Source organism: Pseudopodoces humilis, chromosome 3 (assembly GCF_049639895.1).
Source record: "Pseudopodoces humilis isolate 2021_Gansu_Grassland_sample_001 chromosome 3, ASM4963989v1, whole genome shotgun sequence".
NCBI lineage: Eukaryota > Metazoa > Chordata > Aves > Passeriformes > Paridae > Pseudopodoces > Pseudopodoces humilis.
The window spans coordinates 51035523-51052881 of record NC_142202.1 but is presented as its reverse complement, the minus strand read 5'-3'; the positions used below and the strand labels follow the sequence as shown (position 1 = coordinate 51052881).

The 17359-nt window shown below is 43.1% G+C and overlaps 1 protein-coding gene across 7 annotated transcripts in view; it reads left to right on the top strand.

The window, feature by feature from the left end:
* The window catches only part of NHSL1 (NHS like 1), a 183901-nt gene that overhangs the window by 74241 nt on the left and 92301 nt on the right, over positions 1 to 17359 (top strand). For 2 of the 7 annotated variants that reach the window (XM_088052589.1, XM_088052587.1), the window contains exon 1: positions 1867 to 2315. The exons of 4 other annotated variants lie outside the window; for them this stretch is intronic. In XM_088052589.1, coding sequence (XP_087908715.1) covers positions 2111 to 2315 — 205 coding nt within the window. In that variant the 5' untranslated portion in view covers positions 1867 to 2110. Of the gene's footprint in view, positions 1 to 1866; positions 2316 to 17014; positions 17041 to 17359 lie in introns of those variants that run through there. One more of the 7 variants, XM_088052591.1, reaches the window with a different exon arrangement.

Here is a 17359-nt window from a genome sequence, read left to right as displayed (position 1 = left end):
ACTCCACATTCTCAAGTCTTCTTGTAAGCAAAAGGAAGGAAAACAAAGAAAACTTCCCAACCCTACACAGGTCTCATCAGGGACCGGGAGTGGTGTCTGTTAACAAAGACAAAAACCTCCAAACTAGAAGGACTTGATGACAGAGTGAGAAGAGAGTGTTAGCAGTGTGTTAGCTCCCACTCCCACTCACTTAGCACACACTCAGCGTGCACCCCTGCAGCCCCCTCCCTCCACAGCCCCACCACAGCACCACTGGCTTTGGGAAGTGGTGGGAGACCTGTGTATGTACAGATGCATTGCCTCGTTGGAGTGAGGTCCATTTAAATGCAGCCTATTAAATAATTTACAGAAGACAGTTGGCCAACCCATTGTGCTGTGTTAGCGGGAGCCAAAGGTCACTTTGGTGTGCCTGGTTGATTCATAGGGTAATCTGATACAGTACTTAGCTTTTCGACTCCCAGTCAGTGGGTTAAACCTTATCCTCTTATTATGAGTCAGAGATCCGTAAGTTTCAGAAAAAGCCAGAGCCTTTGTTTTTAATGGTTTTGAAGAGGCTGTGCAGCAGAATCCAGAGAGCTGCGGTAGCATCTGCCAAGGGCTTGGGGCGTGTTCTGCAATGGGGTAAATCTGACTGGCAGCTTGGGAGCCGGAACACTGCACCCTTGTTTTCTTAAAATCCTTGTCCTTTTGATAACATCATCTGCAGCCGTTAGGATGTTAAGACATTAATGTTCGTTCTTCAGAAAAGGGCTATGTTTTTGTATTGTCCTTCCCCCCACCCTGGATTCCTCGCTACCACCGCCTCCTTGAGGATTCACTGAGCTGTTCTTACTGGCCGTGTCCCACATTCAAGACTATTTTTTTGCTGCAAGATAGAAACTTGTGGGTGTTTTTTGGTCAGCTTTTATCTTGGAGACCAATTCCAGCAAAACCCATGGGTATTGGGGTGCCTTGGTAGAACCAACTCCTGTCTGCTTTAAAATGCTCCCTTTGCCTCTCCATCTTGCAGTTTTATTCCCTTCAAGGAGCAGCACTGGTATTGGCACGCAGGGCAAGCACTGCAGCTTTCAGTAGCGCCTGACTTTTTAAAACTTTCACACTGTGGAGTGCTTTTCCTAGCTGCTGGTTTAAAGAGAAAGCAGCAGAATGTAACAGCTGGGAGCAAAACCTGTTTTATGAGCTGTAGTGACCCCAGAGAGAGCCTGATCGCTAATATCTGCTCAGATTTTGTTTATGTCTGTGCACTTTTATTTCGTTTCTTTTCACGTGTACCACCAGTTATGGGGGCACAGATCTTTTCAGCAAACTGTTCGGGATGATTTTGGTGTGGAAAAGCTCCAGGATTTTATTTTCCCCCTTTCCAAGTCCGCAGAGGTGCACAAGTGCTTTCCTATTTCTGCACGCAGAGTTCAGAAGTTTGTGCTGCCATGAGCTGGCTGAGGAAAGGAGGAGTTTTGCTTTTAGGAGAGCGAGCCTATCATATTTCACTCTAATCCTAAGCGATAGCCACGCAGTCGGTTTTATTGTTAGAAGAGCCTTCCTGGAGCTCCTTCACCAGGCTTTTCTCTAAGGGAGAGCAGAGAAGCCAGAATGAGGCGGCAGAAGTGTAGTAGTCGCTTTATTGTCCCCCATGAGCTGTGCCATGCCAGGGAGTGATCTCTGCCTGCTCTTCCCTCCTCGTGGGCTGTTTTGGATGAGCCAGAAGAGAGGACTGAATTGCCTGCACGCTCCTGGGCAGCGATGCCAGGGAGAAGAGTGGAGCTACAGTTTTTGCTGTTGAGTGGAGAATGGGGAAAACACTTGTCTCAGAGCTATCCTCTGCTCAGCCCTTACATGCTCCGCTGAGCTGCTGCAAGGTGCCACTTTCTGCTGCTTTTCTCCCCTTTGTTTTCTTTGGCAACTCCCTAAGTGCTGTATCGAAACAGCTTCAGGGGAGCTGCGCTGGCACAGCCACCTAACTCCATACTGGTGCTGGTTTAAAGGCAGCGAGAAGAAACCTGAAGTGGGATTGAGTTTGTTCAGCCTCCCACGAAAACCGCTGAGAAAGGGGACAGGAACAATTTCAGAGAGGTCTCTTTGGAACCGACGCCAGTGGCTGGCTTGAAAGAAAATGAAAAAGGAGTGTGTTTCGAGATCTTTCAAACTCAAACAAAACCCAGGCTCCCTCTCGCGTGCTGTCAGCTGGATAAATTTCTCGTCCTTGTCAAGGCAGACAAAGAGATTGTTTCGCAGCGATGGGGAGCTCTCCTCCATGTGCGTGCAGCAGGTAGAGGAGGATGACGAGAACTGGACCTACCGGAGCCAGCAGAGAAAAGGTGATTTACTTTCTCTTTAACCCTTGCGATTGCTGCTGAAGTGTCAGCCCTGCTCCGTGCTGCTCTGTCCAGCTCCTCGGGTCCCACCGGGGGCCAGGAGCCGTAGGTGGGGGGGGGGGGGAGGAGGAGGAAGAGGAAGGCAGCACAAAAGCCGAGGTGCAGCACTGCCTTGCCAAGTTTTCTGGGGGGGTTAAAACTGTGATAGCTTGTAGTAATTAACAGGGAAAAAACCTCTAATTTCCCATCCGGGTACTGATTGTGTGGGATATAGGTAAGTTGTGTTTATGCTTCTTGTAGCCAGTAGTCATTGGTGCCAGAGTCTTCGGGCAGGTGCTGCAAGAATCTCTCTGCAAAATGTGAAGCCAAAAGCCATTTAAGACTCCACTTCTAAATGACTGGGTGGCTTTTCTTGGATGACTGCCTCATGGTCCTGCTGGGAAAAATTTAAGTGTATTTTGTTTCATGAGGGCAGACTGAGAAGAGGTCCCAGATGGAAAATAAAAGAGATGATGAGAAAGTGATGGGAATTGCTCCACAGAGAGGAGGGACATCTAGGATATGAGACAAGCAGCTCTGACTAAACCCTTGAGATGTTCCGACCTGGAGTATATTTTACATGAGATTTCTTAAAAGTACTTTTGTTTTACATGTTGTGTTTTTGAATGAAGTTTGTCAGGTCACTAGATAAGCAATTACGTCATATTTGCCATAAATCAGAGCAAGTTTCAGAAGTTTGCTCATGTGAGTTGGCGAGCTGCAGTTACAGGAGCTGGCTGGCGGGCAGCGGGATGTGTGTGCAGGCATGGTTGAAAATACTCAGTAAAATGAGTGATTTGGTTCTAATTTCTCTAGTGCTGCCAGAGCAGTAGAAGAGTAGAGCAGTTTGTTAATAGAAAGTGCAAAGTTGACTCAGTTGTGCTGTAAGGTCACTTTTAAAAGAGCAGGCAGGCTCTCCAAGGGCATTTGATCTTCAAAGGGCCTTTTATTTCTTTTCATTTCTGGGAGCAGTTAATAGCTATTTGACCACAATTTCACTTCCGTGTCAGAACAGATTGTGGTTTTAGTAAATGGTTTGTATGCAGGAACACTAACACAGGATGTATATGCTTGTGCTTTTTGCTCCCTGCACGCTAGGACACAACTTCAATCTGCTCTGAAGATTGTTTTTTAACCTACTTTGCTGCTGAAAAACTTCTAAAAGGGAGTTTGTGTTCACAACCAGTAATTTTTACTTTTGACTGCGGGTATATTGATACTGTACAGCGATGCCAGATGAGCTTCTGATGCCTGTGGGATGGGATCTTGCACAGATCAGAACAACTATGGAGCCCTGCTGTTGGATTCTATGTAACTTCCATAAAGTTTCTCGTGCTGGCTTCCTTAGCCTGTGCACACGCTGCAGGGCAGAGATGGGAAAGGAAGCTTTACTGATGGATTAATGGCGTATTAATTTTTCTGAGTGATTTACATAAAGAACCCATTGTACAGGCTGGAGGGGGAGGGCAGAATTCCTCCTGTAATTGGGCAGCAAGCTATGAAAGCCTCCCTGCCTGCCTATAGAGGAGATGACAATATGTCATTTCTGAAGGGAAGGTGTGGGGAGGTGTAGATTATGCAGGGCTTATTTCCTCTTTGCAGGGAACAATTTGACTCAACTTGTAAAATCTGCCTGGATCATAAATCTTACCGTGCATTTCTATCTGACCAGGATCCTCTGCCAGACTGACAGGTATTACCGGGGCTGAAGGGAGTGTGGGGTTATGTATTTGGGCAGGAGAAACTTGTCACAGCTGCAAGTCTTTCACCCTGGGCTGTGAGTCAGGCTTGCACGGTGTTGGAAGACTTTGAGACTCCATACCTGGCAGAGCGGTCATTTTAGGTTTGTGTTCAAAGGCAAAATGTGTGTGATAAATAGCCACTTGTGTTATCGAATTAATTTGCTCCACTGGTCTGTTGCATTAGTGCTTGCCAGCCTTTGTAAAACTGAGGGCTCAAAACAGTATTGTCTTTGGTGCACAAGTTAATCACATCACTAAATCAACACAAGCTAGAAAGAAGAGAGAAGCACAACAGACGTAGCAAGTGTTATATATAGAAAAACAGACTATTTTAAGCTAGATGAAATTTTAATAGTTCTTCAGCTATCAGAATAGTTTTCCCTCCAGCTCTTGCTCAGGTAAATTGGTAAAAAAGGTAAGTCTGACAAATCACAGGCTTTCCTTCTCCAAACTGTACATGTAAAGGCAGGAGCGTTAATAACAGGAGCTGGAAATGCAGGAATTGTTGTTCTTTCTGAGCTGTTTCTCTTCCTGTCTTTTTAAACCTCTTCTTTTGCCGCTCGATTGCTCCTCCAGGCTCAGATTGCATTCCCACGAGGCTGCTGGGTGACAGGCACAAGGCAGCATGTGTTGCGTGGTATTTCACCAGCAAAGTGGCTAATCTGTCTTGGCTGCAAACAGGAGCTTGCACACAGTAGCGAGCACAGAGATCGCTTGGATTCGTCAGTTTGAAATGGGCAAGAAGAACAAAAGTAAACAGTAACAGCGAACCTGGGGCACACCTCAATGTCCTGTGTGGCCGATCCCTGCCTATGTGGAAGTCAGGGGCTGCTGCTTCTTTCTTCTTGTTAAAATGTACACTGTAGTGTTTTGGAGCTGGTAGCACAAGTCAGACTTCACATTTGATAAAGCTCATTGTAGATGAGATGGTAAAAATTGACAGTAAAATAAAGGTTTGTTTTCTGAAACATTTCTTGCTCAGCCCTCTTCCTCCACAGTCAGCTGGAGGCCCTTTGAAATGAGGGCATACTGCAACTCTCATGTTTCTTCTTCTTTAAACAACTTTTTAGTTCAGATGTTTTGCTTTCTGGAGTAGCATGTATTTTCAGATTGAAGCTCAGAGCATTTTGTTTTCCTTTAAAAAACACTTCATTGGAAAAAGACTGAGAGGAGTATTCTTTGAAACAAAAATGCTTGGGTGTGTTGCAAAGGGTTTCTGCCTGGTGGAAGAATGGGACAGTGCTTCGTGTGTGCCTGTGCTGTTTATCACAAGTACAACATAGCAAGTAACTCTGAATAGAGATAACACAGGAGTTAGTTTATGGCACAGGTTTCACCATATTTACTTTAATTTTTTTCAAAAAGGAAATTAGTCACATGGCAGCATCAGAACATCATAACCGAGTTTTTCTGGCCAGGTGCTGGAGAAGCACAACTAGCAGACAGGTCTGGCCACAGATGACAATGCATCAGAAGAAGCTCTTAGACAATGAATGAGGTTTTCCAAGCTCTCCCCTAGCTCCTGTCCCTGTTTATTGCTCTGATGTTTTACCCACTCCCTCCATTTCACTTGGTTGCTTTCCAGTCTTTCTGCGTCACAAAAGTTAAAAGTCTTTGCTGCTTTTTACTGCAGATTATATTACCTGGAAAATTTATTTAGAGCCATTAGAGAAACCTTGTTTCTTAGGTGACTCCTGAGTTTGAATGACAAATCAAACCCAGTTCAGAAGGTGGCAACCACTGGCTTTCTGCTGTTTGCTGGCCAAGTCTCAGTCTTTAACACCAAAGCATGTGAAATGTCCAGGTTTTTTTCCTTGCAAAACCAGTCTAAATGTGAGAATTTGTTTTAATGTTAAAATAAATTTAAATTCATAACTCCTTGTGGGCTGAGCCGTTTGTGTCCTTGCAGTGTGTCTGATGGAAGCAATCCTAACATCCTGATGACAACTCTGACCAAAGCTGTCAGTTAACTTCCTAATGACTTATTATGGTCTGAGAACATCACACTTGCCAAGGGGTCAGATTTCCATAAACTGAACAATTGTCACAGTAGCAGTATCGGTGCTGCCTTATTGTGTCAGTAAAAATTATGCCCTTTAGTTATGCCTATACTACCTGTGGGTGGTTAAATATGCATCATGTAAGTTTAATACTATCAGATGAATTTTTCTTCGCGTTCCAGAGGCAGGAGACCTCAAGACCTTTTGGTTTTTGGAGCTTGTATTTTCAGTGTTTTCTGTAGAAACTCAGGGTAGAGATAGGCAGCTCTGATCTCACCTAACTTTAGCATCACCCCAGTCTTTAGTCCAAATAATTTTTAAATTATAGGTTTTTAAGTTGTGAATATAGTTTACAATAGGGTTTCAGGAACAGACAAGTAATCACATTCTTTCAGTAATGATATGTAAGAGTACCAATAACTATTAAGTTATTATATTGCTTATGGAAATAAGCAAGATTACCAAATCCAGACTTCTTGTTGCTATTCCTGTATAAAATAATTTTATTGGTCTTTTTTTCCTGTATGTTTTTGCACAAGATCTTGTTTACAAAGGGGGAAAAAAGCCATGTCAGTTCCTACATAGATAAAGGCCCATAAACCCAAAGGGAGCTGTCAGCATTTGTAGAAGCTGTAACATGATGGATTGTAGTATTGGGGTGTGTGTGTCTGTGAAAAGGATTCTTGAAGCTTTGGGAAAGTCCATAAATAATCATTTATGGAAACCTCAAAAAGCATTTGTATAAGAGACTGGAATAAATCCAAAACAAGTATTATATGCTTTATATACCTTTTTGTGAAATATTTTTTTGTTTGTTTGTTTGGGTTGTGGTGTTTTTGTTTTTATTTTGTATGTTTTCTGGGGGGATTTTTTGGGTTCTTTAAAAATAAATTAATGTTTATTTAGTAAGTATAAGCATACATAGGCAAATCTGAACGTTTGAAATGAAAAAAATAATGAGAGATTTGATACAAAAGCCAATTTTCTGTCTTCTACCTTTTGCATATTACAGGTTCTGTGTGCAAAGGTAAAATTGGATTTAGTTCTATGCATTTGTAACAATTGGTCAAGTTTATATCAGATTTTTGTTGTTGGACTGTTGGATGTTGTGCTTTTATGGAAGCACAGCTGGGAGCAGAGGTACTACTTCAATTCCTGATGTATGTATTATTTGTCTTAGCATATTTTTATCATGGCATAGCAGAGGGTTCTGTAAAACTTCTATGATATACAGTGGCAAACAAAAGTTTGCACGCTGGTAAAACAGCAGGGGACAGTCACAAGTCCTGCATTTAACTATTATTTAAGTACCAACTTTTGTGTGCTTGTACATAAAGACAAATTTAATCAAAACTTTGATGTCTTTCCTATGTCTTCTGGCAAATATTGCCACAGATGGGAATCTGCAAATGGGTTTGCTAAGCAAAAATTTGTAACCTACAGAAACAAGTTGAAATAAGAAATGTTGGTATCACAGAATATCTGCGTTGGTATCACAGAACCATTTGTTTAAACCCACATCTCTACTTCTGCTTTACAAAAAAACATAGATCCAGATATCATGGGTATTTGTTCTATGAAAACCTTGTAAAATTCCAATTCTTTGCTATTTTGAAAGTGCAAATACCTTTTATTTAAAGAACAATAATTTTTTTACCTGATCAAAAGTGCTCCAGGTAAAACCAGAAATAAATTTTTTAAAAAATCTATAATTTTAAAAACTTGCTGCAGTCCATCCTTTTTTCCTGCCTGCTATCCCAGCATGTCTGTGCCTCTCCAGGAAATAGTGACTGGAGAACATCAGTCTGCGCTAAAGGACATTTCCCAGTAGATTTTTTTTTTATGAAGAGTTGTGGCTGGTTTCACTGCCTACTCCAAGAGCCATGACTAATGTAAGTTAACTGTGCTGAAGAGTCTTAATCTCTCAGGGGACTGTGGAATGTTTTTTGTTAGGATGGAGGAGCTGAAGGGAAGAACAGGCTTGTGTGGTGTTGCTGAATCGGTGAGTTAGAGCTGCTGTCTGAGAAGTGTGCATTTGTTAGGGAGAGGGGAAGTTAACCCCTGGTGTTTGAGAACTCCTGGGGCAGATTCAAGTTTCTTCTGGGCAGCTCTGTGCTGCTGTCAGGTGAGACCCTGACTTTCCTTGCCTTCAGCTGGACACCTTGAATTTCAGGTACAGAGTAGCTCCAGCCAGAGTTCTCTTGGCTGGTTGCACTGTAGAAGATCATAGTGGTGGGAAACACAAATTGAGTAGCACCTGACTTAACCCTGTGTTTCCAAAGTTACAGGGATACTGCAACCCAATTTGTCTTGCAGTTTCTGTGCTGTTTGGATTAGCAGGGCTGCTGGTGCAGCACTCTCCTGCTTGCTTCTTTGCAGCCATGAAGAAACACATGAGGTGCTGTGCTTTTCCCTCTAAGAATATATTGCTTTGGAAAGTTTCCAGTTTTACTTCATGATCTATAAACTTCTCTGTACTTTAATATGCTTTATACACTTTTTCTTGTTCCCAGGGTACCCTCTAATGTCCAGCTTATCCTTAGGCTGAAAACTTGGGGCAAATGTTTCCCTCTCACTAGGGGTCAAAACTGATGCCTCCTGACCTTTGTATTTTACTCTTAAGTGGCTATATTTTATACAGCAGACTAGATGCTTTCCAGTGATTGGATGCACTGTTTGAGCTGAAACAACGTGCTGTATGTGCTTTCCCGTGCACTGCTCATTGAGTAATGGAGTACATGAAAAATTCTATTTCTATGCAGTTGTTAGCCTACTGTTTCATGAATTGTCCTCTAAAACTGAGGGGACCTTTGTCTCCAGCATGGTCATGGCTCACCATTCTGGCAGAACATTCCAAATATAACAACTTCTTGTTTTTCCTCCAATCTGTTACAAATGAAAGTGAAGCTGAAGGTTAAGAATGTGGTTAAATAACTAAACTTGATGAATTCTGAAAGAGCATATTTAGCTTCTATTATAATATTTGGAACAATTAAATAGGGTGGATTTGGCAGTTTGTGATTTAAACAGGGAAATTTTCTTCTTGCCTTTTAGCTGCATAATGTCAATAAAAATAAAAGATTAAACTCTAGGTTTACCATCCACCTCGTTTGTTGGAGGTTGGTTTGGGTGTTTGTTTGGTTTTGCTTGTATTTGTCTATTAATATAATTTATGTACCAGCCTCTCCCATTTGTTAGTAGAAACCTCTGTGTTGTTTTTTTCTTTCTTTTCTTTTTTTTTTTTTTTTTTCTGGAGAATTGAAGTGTAAATGCTGTTACAACTTGTTGTTCCAAAGCCTGAGCTGAAGTGGGTAAGATGTAAGGCTTAGGTGCTTTTAATACTTAAGCAAGTTGTATTTTCAGCATGTGAGCATGCATGTTGGACACTTAAGAGAATGGCACATTTTCCATCCCAAGGAAAGATAATTAATAAGTACACCCTCTGCTCCTTGTAGAGCTTCCTTTACATATGGCATGGCAGCTTCTGCCTGGCATTTTATCTCCCTGAAGCAGATGGGTTCCCTGGACATTGAGTTGTGGTGAACTTGTAGTGTTTGGAAAGCAATTATGGGCTGTGAGTTAGGTGCTTTGCAACTGGTGCATCACTTACTCATTCAAAAATAAGAGATCTGAGAGGTTTTCATATAAAGCTGCTTAGAAGTTGTCAGATCAAACACCTAAGCAGAGGGAGTAGTGACAGGGCTGCATTTTGCTTGAGAGTAGCACGTGGTGGTTAAATAGATGTCAAATAGAAGTCATCCCTGGTCACACTTTCTCCAAGCTAACACAGGTCCACAGTAACAATGCACCAGTGAATATTGTGGATATTGGAGGGGATGGGGGAGGTTTCTGCCCACACCTCACTTCTTGCTTGACCTGGGGGCCATGTCCATGAATCATGGTGCAAGAAGCTGTGCTTGCCAGTTAGCAGGTCAGGTTTGCTAGAAGCTGTTCTTGGAGCAAGGCACAGCTTCACCTCCTGGCTGATTTGGAGGGGCACCTGCCCTCCACGCACTCTGGGCCTTGGTTCGTGCAACATGTCCCCATCAGTCACCTCCCATCAGACCTGCTCCTGTTACCTGCTGCCTCACTTTCCTTTTGCTTGTTTGCATGTCTGAATTTAATTTTTTTTCTTCCCCATGGCTTTGTTTTGCATATGCAGGTGGTTGCTCCCTAATGCAGTGGGGATGCTCACGGTTTATGTATTAGGCTTAATGCTCTGAATCACACTCTTGCAGGCACCTTGCTAATGACTACATTAATTAAAGAGGAACCTTTGGAAGAAACAGGCTCTTAATTTTGATTCTGTCACTCACGTCTAATTTAAATGTCTGAAACAGGGACAGAAACTAGTGAATAGTGGAGGCTGTTGCCTTTTAGAAACTGAAATTTGTTTGTACTTGCTTGTCATTTCCATAGAGTCTTTTGTATCTTTTTTCCCCTTGTAATCCAGACTGCCAAAGAGGTGATGAGTAAGGGTGACTGATTACAGCCTACTGTATGGAAACTCTCATCCAGGAGTTACTAACTCAATTTTATTAACCTTGAGTAGTACATGTAATCCCATATATGGTAAATGCAGCGTTTTCATTTCAGAATGGAATGAGGTATTGTGACATGCAGTTCCAGAATCAGGTATTAAATTCTGTGTTTGACTTGTAACCAGCTTGACCTGGTTTTGCAAAGGGAGAAGGTGCCCTGCACTCAGCACCACAACTCCTTTCCCAGTGGGGTGCTGGCTGGCTCTGCCAGTGGAGCTGTCAATAGCAAGGGGGCTGTAGCTCTTCCATGGTCTCTGTCAGATTGTCATTCAGCTGGGACTGTGAGGACTGCAAATCTATTAAATTAATCAGGTCAAATACGGAATAACCCATTTTGTTCTGGCTGCTCTGCGCTGACACTTCTCACATGCCAGGATCTCAGAGAAGAGGCAGTTGTGTTTCTGCCCCAGGGACAATGACAAAAAACACCTCGGGGCTCGGGTTCGTAGCAAGGAAGGAATCAGAGCAGGTGGTAATGCAGAAACAGTTCCCATTGCACTACTCAAGTGAAGCTGCAACAGCCTACAAATGGCTCTGTCACTCTGCCCTAGCATGGGTACAGATAAGAATGCTGGCTTGATCTGCTGCCCAAGGACAGCTCATGCTCAAGTGCCAATTCTTGTAATTCTCTGTCAAGGACTTGAGTGTATTTTGGCCGATTACTTTAAATCAGAAGAGAACTGCTTAAAGTGCTGCTGGTTTTACCTCAGTTTTTCAGCAAACTATTTCTTGCCAGGTAAGCATTGTGACGGTGTGAGTGAATACAGCTCCCCACGTAGTACAGATGGTGTCTGCACACTGGTACACCTTGGGGCGGAAGAGAAACTGATTTTTCTCTTTGCTGCTTTGTGTTGGTCTGGCATTTGTTTTAGCCTTGAAGAGTTTTGGGTTTTTTTTAATTTGTTTTTTAATAAAAGACCATTGCTCTGTTTGGTTACAACATGCCACAATTGTGTGTATTTCAGGAAACAACCTGTTCTTTTCTCCTCATCCTTGTAGGATGGTGCAGATGTCTTTGAATTCTAGGATGATAGCGGGGGAATGTGTTCTTCATGCTGCCTGTGGTTTTGGTATTCCTGATTACCCAAAGGTGGCCTCAGAGCAATTCCCAGTGGCTTGCTGTTACCAGGGTTAGTGAAACACTGACACATCGATCTGAGGGAACAAGCCCTTGCCAACCTGTGGCAATTTTCTGGAGCAATGCAGATAATTGGGTAAATGAAAGTGCCCACGAGGGGCGTTTTTGTTTTGTTTTAATAGTAAACATTATTGATAAAGCCCTGTTGCATCCATTAATCAAGTCTAATTTGGCACACAACACTTGCAAAAAAATGAATTTTTTTTTTTTTTTTATTGAGGAGCAGGTCTTTTAGCAGGAGATTGAAATTACTGGATTGCCTGTTGTTTTCCCAGGTGTTTTCTTCAGAATTTCTGCTCTAGCCTCTCTTTAAATTTAGGACCGTCAGCCACTGTTTCCATGTAATTAGTGTTCTTCTGGTCATGTGTTAAGGCTCTGTACACTCTGGTCCTACCCGTACAACCAGGAATGCCCTCTTTGTTCAAATTCTGTGGCAAAGAAATTCCTGAATGAATTTGGAGAAGTTGGTTACAGATTCCTTTCTTGACCTACAGCAGCTTTTTAAAAGATTTTGCCCTTTCTGTGCCCTTTGTCTGAAGAGTAAGGCAAACAAAAGATAAGGCGAACTAATTAATGACTTCATTGTGTTTGTTTTCTTCCTCACTTAAGGCAGAAGGCACCCCATTCCTAAAACCATTTATTTTATTAATTTTGAGGCCAAGCACTTTGTGTCTGCACCTGCAAACACTGCTGGGTTTATTACAGAGGAACTTTTTGTTTGTAATAATCAGAAACCACAACAGGATTTCAGAAATCCTGCCTGCAGTATCTAATTGAAAACTCCACCAGTATAGCTGTAGCTAGGGTAGGAATAAAAATAAAGGTTTTTCATTGAAAATTATCTTTTGATGAAAAAAAGACACATAGATAAAGGATTTTACTTTGGCTCCCTAGTTTACAAAGGATCAAAGGGGAACCGTGTCCCTCCTTCAAGTAAAAGGTCATTGTTTTAGATATAATTCTCTAGGAAAACAATTTCAAATAGTGTCAGAGGTTTTATTGGAAGAAAGTTGTTCTGAATTATGGGTATATATTTTTTCCCCCAAATGTTTATATTGGTTCTGTTCATTCCTGCTCCTTTTAAAGGTATGAAAAACTCCCATGTTTTCTTCTACGTTTGACAGTTTGGAAAATTCTGTTTCTCATGCCAGTCTTGAAGGGTGCGACAAGGCCCTGTAGCTGCAAATCTGGAGCGTGAGAGTAGCTCTATACTACTTGTTTCACTGATAATTTTAGAAAGATCCATTCATCACAAGTCACCTGCCTGCATGACTTTTTGCAGGACAGGATACATCTTTTTGGCTCCTGCTATGGTGAATTGAGTTACCTTGAGTTACTGCTTTAAATGACATACTTTCTGCCTAATCATTTGAGTAAGTTACTTGTTTCATTTTGTTTGCTGTGACTTTCCCCAAACAATTTTCTTAATATTAAATAATTTTTGAAATATTTCTTTCCTTCCTCACTGTATGAGGAAACTCCACCCTCAGTCCTCAAGTAGAATAGGTAATATAATATGTGCTATCAACTGCAAGAGATAATAGCAAAATATTTTTCTCTTGCTTTGGAGTTGTAAGAATATATGGTTTTACTTTTTAAAATAATGGTTAATATATTTTTTTCCAGTGCTTGGTTTCCGAGTCAGTGCTGACTCTTTAAAGATATGCTGGGGCTGACCTAACCTCTCTTTATCTCCTGTCTCTTATCACCAGTGGGAGCACAAGCCCTGGTAGGTTCTGGGTCTGGCTTTCCTTAGTGCTTGAGCTGCCTGCAGACTAGATAGTGTGGCTTGTGTCAACCCTCAAATTGAAAATTTTATTTTTACTCCAGCTGTTTACTTTGGATAGCTTTTCAGGGCAGTTTTTTTATTTGTTTGGGGTGGATTTTTTTTTTTTTGTTCTGTTGCTTTTGGTTTTGTGCTACGTACAGCTTGAAAGACAAACATGTAAGAATTCAAGCTTTAGAAAAATTATAGTTGACACCCATTCAGGGTATCAGAAATGGACATCTCCAAGGATTGCTTTTTTCTGAAAGGAAACAGGGCTTAATTAGATGTCCCAATAGCCCTGCTAGCTGGCAGTCAAATTGGGATGCACCTTGATGTGTAGCAACACATGAAGTAGGACAGAAAGAGCCTAAACCCTCATCAGTTTTTTCTGTGAGTTGGGCAGATCTGAGCTAGATTTTCTTTCATGCTTATTTTAATGGTACAATCTTTAGTATCCAGAAAGTGGTGCAAGAATGTACATATTTTTCTTAAATTTATTTCTCTTCCATCCCATTGCATTTTCAGATTAGGGCAGCTAAGAGAAATGGCACTAGCAAGGTTACGTTTCAACAACGGAAAAATGACACTGAAGTTTTTCTTCTAGTGGTGCTCAGAGAGCTGATAGACATTTTACTGAGTTGAGGGTAAGGGAGAGGATGAAAAATGTGGTTTGGTGTTTCAAAATTCCTGACTTCATGTGGTTAAAACAATTCTATTTAAAAAATTATTACCATTCCCTTTTAAACATGGATATATATGCACAGCTCTCCATGTCAGTTGTGGTCTCCACTATGGACCCAGTCTATTTAGCATCCATTTGGTGGGAGCAGTGCCCCCCTGAGAGGTGACAATGGCAGATGGCATTGTGGCAGCTGAGAGAGGTGTTTCTCCTGTCATGGGATAGATGTGGTGAGATACGTTCTTTCACATTTACAGCTGTCTTTTGGTATCCAGCACAACATGTAATGCTTTGCAGAGACAGCATACTTTGTAATATGGCTGTTGGAAAATATTTCCATATTATTTCCACAGAGTTCACCCAGGTATGATAGGGAAATTTGGTTCCTTAGAGTCACAGACTGCAAAGTAAGATGCAGGGTGTAGGAGAACTGGTTCCCAGTGCAGAATTTGATTTCATACTGCAAATGGCCAGACAAAAGGAGAGCTGGGGCAAGGAGCTGCCAGCTGCCTAGATGGCAAGGTCCACTACCTTTGAGGCAGTCAGGGCAATATCAGGCCTCCTTGTTTTTGCTGCTGTAAAGCTGCACATGTGTCCTTGGATCACTCATAAGAGTCCTGACACACCAAAAATATAAAATAGATGCTGAACTGCTTTAGACCTGTCTGGGGGTTGATAATTCTGCTCTCTTCCAAAAGATGTGAATTTTTATTTCACTTACTTTTTGTTTTAAGCATTTCCTTTTTCTGAATGGACATTAGGAAAGTTGGGATCCCTTTCACACTTCCTTGCTCTGCTCCTGGTGAGGATGGAAGGGGAAGCTGGTGAACAGGACAGAGTATATCCCCTGGGGAAGATACGCTTCCCCAAGGGCCCAAGCCTTCCCAGAGGAGTGTGTGCCACTGGTGTTATGGCCCAGAGCAAATCAGACTTTTCAGCAATTGTCTCTAAGCTGTGTCTAATTTTTCAGACACTATTATTGTTTCATGGTTGGCTTCCTCTTCCTTGTTTACTCAATTGCCTATGTGCAGAACAGACTGCTGGGTTTTGGTTTTTTTTCATTTTTGTTACTTGTTTGTTTGCTTGGTTTGGGTTTTTTGTCTTTTTTTGTTTGGGTTTTTTTTGGGGGGGGTGGGGTTGGGGGGATATTTTCTGCTTATGTTTGTGATTCCCCTAGAATCTTCTGTGTCCTTTCTTAGTCCACAGTGGAGTGCTGGCAGCTGCTCTCAGTCCTTGGTGATTATCACTGATGCGCTTCTTACTTCCCCTTCCAGGTAATTAATGAGTAGATTTAACAAGATTGGACCTTAAAATCCTCTGGTATCCAAGTAACCTTCCTCCAGCTGCAGTACGTTTTTGTTTATTTTGCTTCCATAAACTGCTTATTCCCAGAGCCCTCTGAAAAGTTACGGCAGGAAAGAATACATGCACTCCTGGAGTAGCAAAAAAATGGAATTAAGGGGAAAGGGTCCCTTTGCTTCTCAGAGCATAAGGAAATCTTGACATTAGTCTGTACCCCTTCTAGCAGGATTTGAAAGAGAAAAGGCAGGCTAAGCTATATAAATGTTCTTTCTTGATTTCTAATTATTCCAATGTAATGTCTCTACTTTTCTGCCACCACAGCCTGCTCAAAGTCCACTCTAAAGTGAAGTAACTTTTCTTGCATGAGGATAGATACTTAATGTTATTCTTTAATATCGAAGCCCAGCTTTGAATGGTACTCAACATCTCACGAACACTGCTTCACCTGGGGTCTGAATTTCTCTTTTCAAGGTATTTGGGCCAGGGTTTTTTTCTGGAGCTCCACTTAAAGATAACATGTGTTTGCATGTGTACTTTATTTTCATTTGGCTTTACATGGAGGATCTTAGGACTTGTGTTTTGAGAGACAGTTGCAGTTCTTGTTTGTTCAGCAAGAGAGGCTACCCTGACCCTTACCTTCTTCCCTTGTTCTTGTATTTCTTTGCTGTACAAGGCCAAGCCCTATAAAAGTTAGTCAACACAGCTTCATTTAGACCCAAATACCACGGCTAAGCAAAGTGCTGGTGGCAGCTCTTTGTGACCCTTATAAAATAAAATGCTTACAAGGTTGTGTCCTTCTATTACTGAAGGTTTCCTCTGCAGAAACAGGGAATAATATAAGAAATCTTTTTAGCCACAACATCTTTGGTGCTGAGCAGAGGAATCATAGAATGGCTTGGGCTGGAAGGGACCTTAGAGACCATGTAGTTCCAACCCCCCTGCTCTGGCCAGAAGCATCTTCCAGTAGACCATGGGCTGCTCAAAACCCATCCAGCCGTGCCTTTGAACGCTTCCAGAGATGGGGCATCCATCCGCCAGCACACAGGCATACACAGTATTACAAAAATAAACGTTTTTTCTAGCTTGACTGTTCAGATACACTAAGAAGATTTTGGGTTATGAATACACTCTGTATTTATAGAAGAAGTAGAAAACGGCTCGAAGCACTTTCTGGAGAGAGACCAGACGCGGGGGGGGGGGGGGGGGGGGGGGGGGGGCGGATCACAAAGAGCACAGTCAGTGATTTGTAAGGAACAGGCGAGCTGGATTACAGTGCCTTCCTTCCCTAGCGCTGACCCCTGTCTGCCCACGAGCTGCAGGAGGGCAGAGGGCAGTGACAAACGCGGGCAGATGCTGCGGCCTGACCCTCCCCGGGAGCTGCGGCCCGTCCCGTGAGTGGCCGCCCCGCTTCGCCCGCGTTTCCCCGCGGGCCGGGCGGGCGGTGCGGGAGGAGGGAGGGAGGGAGGCCGGGCTCCGCCTCGCCGCTGCCCGCCGGGCCGCAGGATGTTCTGCCTGAAAGGTGAGGGTGCTGCGCGGGCGGGGAGCAGCCCTGGCGTGCCCAGCGGTGCCGCCCGGCCCGGGGCACAGCGCGGGGATTTGTGGCTGCTTTTGTTGCAGCCGTGCGGCCGCTGCCCGGCGCGCTGCTGCGGGAAGGTGCCGGGCAGCCCGGCAGACAAAAGGCTGGCGCGGTGTGAGGGCAGGGAGCCGCCGCAAGGCTTCGCGTGTGGGGCGTCGATCCTGGTGGCACGGCACCAGGGGCGGATTTGCCTTCGTTTGGTTTTCCCCCCGTACGGGTGAGATGTCATGGAGCACCCGGAGAAGAGCAGAGGAGGTAGCTG